The following is a 7673-nucleotide window of genomic DNA, read 5'->3' on the forward strand; positions in this document are numbered from 1 at the left end:
GTACACATCAAAATGCAATTTAAAAACATCTGGCGAATGGTTAAAACCTTGAAACTCTTCATAAACGTTGAATACTTGATTTACATTTACTCTTACTTACTGTATACACAATAAAACATGAACATCTTTTCGATGATCTATATATAACTCAACAAACACATTTCATCTCTCAAATATTAAAACGAAATGACGATAAACACAAAAAAAAAAAATAAAAAAAAATAAAATAAAATATCCTTCGCGATGTGAATATGCGCGATGTTCGTCAAATATACCGTTATATACCCATATACGCCGCACGCTTATCACGATATGATGTATAGGTGGCTTGGATTAAAGCGGACGCCAAAGCAATTTTAGCAATTCATGAACATGTGATAACGAACAACGATCGATTATCGGTGACACATAACGATTACAATACATGGACACTAAATATACGTAACGTCAAAATGGAGGATGCCGGCAAGTACATGTGCCAAGTTAATACAGATCCAATGAAAATGCAAGTAAGTATTATATTATTCGAATAATCATATATATGATATGATATGATATGATATATGATATATATATTGTGTGTGGAAACAATTTTTTAATAAATTAAAAGTTTGACCGAATTCTAATCAACCGTTGACCGCTCAAACCATCTATAATTTTTTGTTTTTTTTTTTTTTTTTACAGTAGAATAGCGTGCTGTTCAATTAGTAAAAGCATTTTTTAATTGAAATATTCAAATAATATTTCCCTATTGTATGCGTCAACAAAGAGAGTAGAGAGAACAATCTATGTGTAAAAAATTGTTTCCTTTCATCAGGGAACGTTCTATCAGAAATTTATTTTTACAAAAATTGTAAGCATTTGTGTTTTGTTTTTTTTTTTTTTGTTATTAAAAAAAATACCTTAAAACGAGAAATTTAATAATAAATAATATATATTATTTTTTATTCAAATTTTATTTAGAAATTATTCAAGTAATAAATAGAAATAAATACAAGCTATTTAATGCTTTAATCAAATCTAAGAATTTTTCATATTGAGAAAATTATTGTTCGTACCTTCAACTTTATGCTGCTAAGATTTTAACATAAATCGTTTTATTTGAGCTGATTGCTTAAGCCCTGATAAATTTACTCTTTGGCTTTTCATTGATTTCTCATTATCTTCGTGTTAGAGGTTAATCGAACTTTTAAGAGCATTTCCACAAGCATATGCATAAATTGCAGCATATTTGCGATTAATCAATGTTTGCTTAATCGTGCACATTTAAAGCTCTTTTACATGTAAACGAAACCATACATATATATATATATATCTGATATATATATATATATAAATTTCTATAGTTTTATTACCATATTTTGTGCATGTTTGTGATAATATTATGCTTGCATTCATAAATGAGCAGTTATCGGTTGTTATGTCAACTTTATACAGAGCTAGCGCCGTTAACGATACTTCATCGTCCTGTCAAGTATTTCTTTCTTACTTGTCATTTCGCCATATAAAAGGATAATATTCGCTATTGATCCTTGATTCCTTTTGGTCCGAATTGACTTTTGCCCTTTGCTTTCGCCAGTTGATTGCCAATTTGATTCTGGAGTGTAGCAATAAGTCCATGTTTCATCCATTGTCACATATCGCATGGGAAAGTCTTGTCTTGTGTTGCGCCTAAGCAGCATCAAGCAGCGCTTTGGCTCGTCGACACGTAGTTGCCAAAAGTGAGCAAATTCGGCTTACACTTCCTGGATAAATGTCCATGAAAAATTATAAATGAGTAAAGTTATGTTTTGATACCTTTAAGGTGTCAGCTATCTCAAGCTACTTTAATTTTCGATCTTCGGGAACGATTTTGTGCACCTTTTGCAAGTTTTTTTAGCAATAACTTTCCGATTCGGGCGGAGGCAGCGTTCGACATTATCGACATCCATATGAATTCGTTTTAAATTAGCAAACCAGTCAGTCTAGCAAAGCATGGCTGATTGAATGTTTGATGAAGCGTTTAATCAATCGATGAAATTCAGAGATTCGCCTTGTTTCGAATATAAGATATGTAGCGTCACTACAACAACGATAACCTCTGAATTATTTATCAGAATGTTATGAATTTTCCGAGTTGTAGCGTTTGAAGGCTAATAGTGTCAAAAAATCATATCGGTCTGTCAACAGTGTTCCTGTATATGTGCAATGAACTGAATATTTATATAATATATATAGAAACCAATGCCTCTCTCGAAAACATAAAACTTGTGAAAATTGATCAAGTAAAGGTCATCAGAACATATTCGTAAACAAACCAAATTAATTTTATTATTCTTTGGTTCTCGTTAAGTCGTTCAGGGTTTTATTGCTTGTTCACCTACTCCTCCCTCTCCCCTCTTTCAATCACTCACACTCTCTTTTTCTTTTTCTCTCTTTCTCTCTCTCTCTCTCTCTCTCTCTCTCTCTCTCTCTGTCTGTCTGTCTCTCTTTCTCGCTCTCGCGCTCTCTCGCTTTCGTCTACTTTCCTATATATCCGCCTATTATGGAAATTTTCAAATTCAAAATCATAAAGCGTAAGACTGAATGGAGAAAAAATTCATGATGCCTAACAAAATTTTGCGACAATACGCCCTTTAACAATCATGAAATCGAAATGAAATCGCTAATAATTGCCCATAAAGACTACATATACATTACGCCGGCTATCACTGTTTTAACAACGTTAAGCAAAATTTTATGAAACCATTAGTCTTATCGGCTATCGTTTGCTTCGTTTTTGACCTTATTATCCTATAGAAATTGCTGGCTCCCATCTCGATTTGACTTTGTCAAAATATACTTTGTAATTGTGAAGCCCTTTAACGTAATTGCTCGTTCAAGAAACGTGTTAGGGAAAAGTTTCAATCGATATGGCCGTTCTAGAAAGATCTTATTCTATCCGTGAGAAAACTTTTTGTACATTCATAAGAAATTAACTTTCATGTGTGACTTGTTATCTGAATGTGTAATCCTTAGGATGGAAAGGATGGAAGGCCAGAAAAACATTATTACAACTTATTTCCGTGGTGTGAATAAGACAATGTCGATATATTTGAAATACGGATTCAAGCAAAGGGAGAGATAGAGAGAGAGAGAGAGAGAGAAATGATAAAATATTCGATGCGTCGATGCGAAATAATTTGGCTAAAAGAGAAATCCAATGGTCGTGTCATCTCTAGAAATGTTGTTGCAAATTAGCCGAAAAAAATCGAATGGCGTTATATTTATCCCTATGGGATCTCATTAAATCGTTTGTCTGCTCCAATAAACTATAAACGTCATAATCAGAAATCATAAATGGACAAATAAATTCGATTTAACGTCGACAAATGATTGGGTGAAAGTTCACGTGAAAGTTTAAGAATTGAATTTTAGAAAGACTCCCACAAAGATCGTAAGCATGAGTTCGTGAATAAAATCACTTTGCAATAACGTTTTTTTTCCTCATTTCAAATTGGAAAAAGTCAACTTTCGATTTAACAAACTCGTATATAATTTTATGCATATAAGCTATTATTTGGGATATTGGGATCAGCCCTTTGCTCCACGTGAATATTGAAACGTGTTTTAAGAAGAGAGCCGTAGCAAAGGGAATTTAAGGTCTCTGTCTATCATCACTTTTGTAATTTCAGGCAGAAACCAGCAGATGGACATATTCTTTCGTCCTTGGTTTTAAAAATGTGCATTAAAAAAAAAACCCATTGGGAATTAGGAAGCGTTTTTTGAAATCCGTTCGAAATTTCGAGACGCATTTAATTTAGATTTAAAATGCAAACTGTGTCAATGATGCGTATTCGGCTTAATTTCTCTTATTAAGTGAAAGTAGACAATGGAAACGTTACGGCCAAGAATAAATGACAAACTCTTCCGATAGTCAATCCTCTAATCTAATGGCGTCGAACTTAGTTAAAAACATCAAAGCAAACAAATAACAACAATTCATTTGCAGGAACGGGGCCGGCCAAGGATATAGATAGCCGAGACAGACAGATTGATACGCATTATTGGCGCTTATCTAAAAAATAGCTTTACATTTTTGTAACTTTACAAAGGTATCGAATTGATTGTGTATATTTGACGCATTTGGCGACAGTTGCACATTGTGAATGAGAAATTTTCGTAACCCTTAGTGTTACAGCTAAAAAAGAAGAAGGTAAAAAAACAAAAAAAAAAAAAATCATATATTGTCACTGAATCAAAAACTATTGTATGGAAAAAAAAGTCAGCAAAAAAGGAAAGAGTAAAAAATAAACGAAAGTGGTTATATTGTCAAGTGTTATGCTAACAACACAAAGGCATGACAGAAACAGCAGACCTAGAAAATGGAATACGAAAGCACGGCAACTGGCTCCGACATATGAATACACTTTGAATATTTTATACGATTTTCGCTGTGTTGCTCTGATGTCATCTCTCTTTTCTTTTTTTTTTTTTGTTATCTACAATAGCCATATATATATATATATATATAAATAGATGTAGCCATACGTAGCCATATACACATTTATAATATATGTATACATATTTACTCACACGCACACACACAGAGAGATGCACAAACGCACCCATATACTCTTTTATCATGTGTACGCGGATTCATTTTGCAGTTGAAGAATTTTAAGAGGTGAATATCAACACCATTCAGACAAGAAAGGAAAAAAAAAAAAAAAAAAAAAAATGAAACAAAAAACAAAAAACAAAAAAACGTACAAGGGAGACAAGGAGACGGTTGGTTGCAATATAAACTGAGAACGGCGGTGATGATTATTTCAATTTTTGTTTCATATCAATTTGCATTGCACTGAAGCAGCCGTATAATGAAATCATACTTTTACAAACTGTATTAAGTGAAAAGCAAATAAAACATGTGTTTACTTTAACAATTCAAACCACACTTGCCATCATTCCGTATATATGTATATATGTATGTATGTATGCATGGTGTATGATATAGTTATGTATGGCCTATATATTGTATTACTGACTTTATATATATATATATATATATATATTTATTCTCATATGCCACAAATATATCGAAAAGTGCGGACATTCCAGCATTGCCAGCAATGTGACAGTTGAGGTCGCTTTGTATGGAATCGAAAGAGAAAATAATTTAAATAAATAATAATAACAATAATAATAATAACCGTTAACGCATTTAAAATGGCCTAAATGTGAAATTTATTATGTTTTTACACATTCTGTGCAAACAGGCATTCATTCATTCATTCATTCGCTCATTCATTCGCAGAGAAATTAATATGTTTAAATATTTCACAGCATATAGCATTTTAATCGTTGTTTCCTTTTGGTGTGTTTTTCGTTTAATAAAATTACAAAAGACAGCTATGCTGGAAGTTGTTATACCGCCCGACATTATTAATGAAGAGACATCCGGTGACATGATGGTACCCGAAGGCGGCTCAGCCAAATTAGTATGCCGTGCTCGCGGTCATCCGAAACCAAAAATCACATGGCGTCGCGAAGATGGTCGAGAAATTATTGCAAGAAACGGTGCCCATCAAAAAACGAAAGGTATTTAGGATCAATTATTTAATATTTAATGAACAACATTTTATAGCAATGATCTGTTGTCGTTTATGTGCTATATATACATCATATATCTGAATGTGTGAATTAATTTCATTTTGCATACTTTCAGCGCTGGCTGTTGAAGGTGAAATGCTCACCTTATCGAAAGTTACACGCTCTGAAATGGGCGCATATATGTGCATTGCATCAAACGGTGTACCCCCATCGGTTAGCAAACGTATGAAACTACAAGTTCATTGTAAGTATTCATTGCTTATCTAAAAACTCGATTTCATTTAGATGAACTATGCTCCCAGAAAATTTTACGAAAGCTAAACAAAAAAAAATAGTTCACTATCACGCAATAAATAACATTAGTATATAATTAAGCAAACACCAGTTTAACAGTTGCATCTTAACTAACTAACTCCTATTGTGTAGTGCTTATCGGTTTTAAAAGTGAACCTTAAAACATCATTACATAAATTTCGTGGGATGAAGTTTACATGCCGCCGGTATTGACAAATCAATATGTATGTGCACATAGTATACATGTTCCAACGTATATTACGTGTCAAAATTTCATGGCATTGCCACAATTAGTTTATAAATTCTAATTAATTTAAGTGACGCCTACTTTTGTGATTTTGAAAGCAATAAAAAAATCCGATTTTTCCTCAACAATTTCGATTCGTGTTTACTTCACTTAAATACCACTTACTAAAACTATATAGAATAGATTTCGAATTGAACTTTTCAACATTTCCTAATAGACATCATCTCAACATTTTTATGCCGTAATAACTACGAATAGATATGCGCTGCGAACGAAGAACGTCACCTATAAGTAAAATAGTAGGTGTGGAGTCCTTGTGTTATTTGATTTGTTTGCGATTGGATAGCTCTAAAAGTCAATATTATAAGCAATATTGAGGCATTTAATGAAACATAATCAATCCAAAAATGCATTTGAAAAGCATATTGAATTCCTTGCCCATTTAGGGAACTTTCCTTCTACAAACTAATATTATCTGTAGATCAAGATGATGTAGATGTTGCTCTTAATTTTCCATCGCGACATCGCGGAATTGTAATAATGTTACTCGTCTTCACTTCATTTGATTTAATCAATAACGCGCCGCGCACGGACATTATGATCACCTTTTGCCCACCGCAATACAGGTGCATAGGGAGACAAATACCGAATCAAGTAAATAAATTTAAAGTCAGATCATGTTCAGATTACTTAGTTTGAAAGTATGAAACTTCTTTAAATGATATACGACTTGAATGATATATGATTTAAACTTAGCCCTCGTATTTGGTACATGTTAGCTGATAAGTGAAAAACTTATTATTTCTTTGACTATTTTACATATATATGAAGAGGGTGCTTTGTTGAACATTGCAAAAAAGGCATAACTTCCCCCCCACCCCCCCAATGGTGATATGTAGACTACAATGTTTATCGTTCACAGTTAGCTAATAAATTAGTTCGGAATTATTTTTCCTTACACTGCAGGTACAGTATTGCAATTGTACGAAAACGTCAAAGACAGTTTAATGGACTTCCTCTGCCAGTGTATGTGTAGGAAATTTTCAAATTAAATATTTTCCATAACTTTAGTTTTCATACGAACAAATTTGTACTTTATGGGGGCGATTGTGCACGTAAAGATGTTAGGTTTAAATATTTTCACGCCAAAGATTTTGTGCATTCGCACCATTAGCTGTCTAAGAAAAGTATAAAAATAAAAATAAAAGTAAAAAAAAAATAAAAAATGCAACACCAACAGTAATGTTTGTTATGTTTGGAATTTCCTGTATACACACATGTCTTCAACTTATACTGATAAAAAAAAAAAATAAAAAATAAAAAAAAAAAATAAAAGAGAAAAAAGAAAAAGTTTCTTATGGTTTTATTGCTGTTCATCGCAGTAGCTGTGTTATGTGCTGCTCTCGTTGGTTACTTTTATAAAAACTTTACCTTTACTTTTTCCACTCAGGAAACTTTTCTGCGTCTGTAGTTGGAAGTGTATGTTAACATGTTGAAGAATGTTTAAAGCGGTTTATATATATATATATATATATATATATATATATATATATATATATAT

General features: G+C 32.3%; 1 protein-coding gene across 8 annotated transcripts in view; it reads left to right on the forward strand.

Annotated features, from left to right (window-relative positions):
* Positions 1-7673, forward strand: part of LOC119636177 (neurotrimin) — an 83339-nt gene that overhangs the window by 61349 nt on the left and 14317 nt on the right. For all 8 annotated transcript variants that reach the window (XM_038031400.1, XM_038031373.1, XM_038031417.1 and 5 more), the window contains 3 exons: positions 324-509; positions 5367-5559; positions 5687-5815. In XM_038031400.1, the coding sequence (XP_037887328.1) occupies positions 324-509; positions 5367-5559; positions 5687-5815 (508 nt within the window). The remainder of the gene's footprint in view (positions 1-323; positions 510-5366; positions 5560-5686; positions 5816-7673) is intronic.

The sequence above is a fragment of the Glossina fuscipes genome, unplaced genomic scaffold (assembly GCF_014805625.2).
Source record: "Glossina fuscipes isolate IAEA_lab_2018 unplaced genomic scaffold, Yale_Gfus_2 0, whole genome shotgun sequence".
In the NCBI taxonomy this organism is placed as follows: Eukaryota; Metazoa; Arthropoda; class Insecta; order Diptera; family Glossinidae; genus Glossina; species Glossina fuscipes.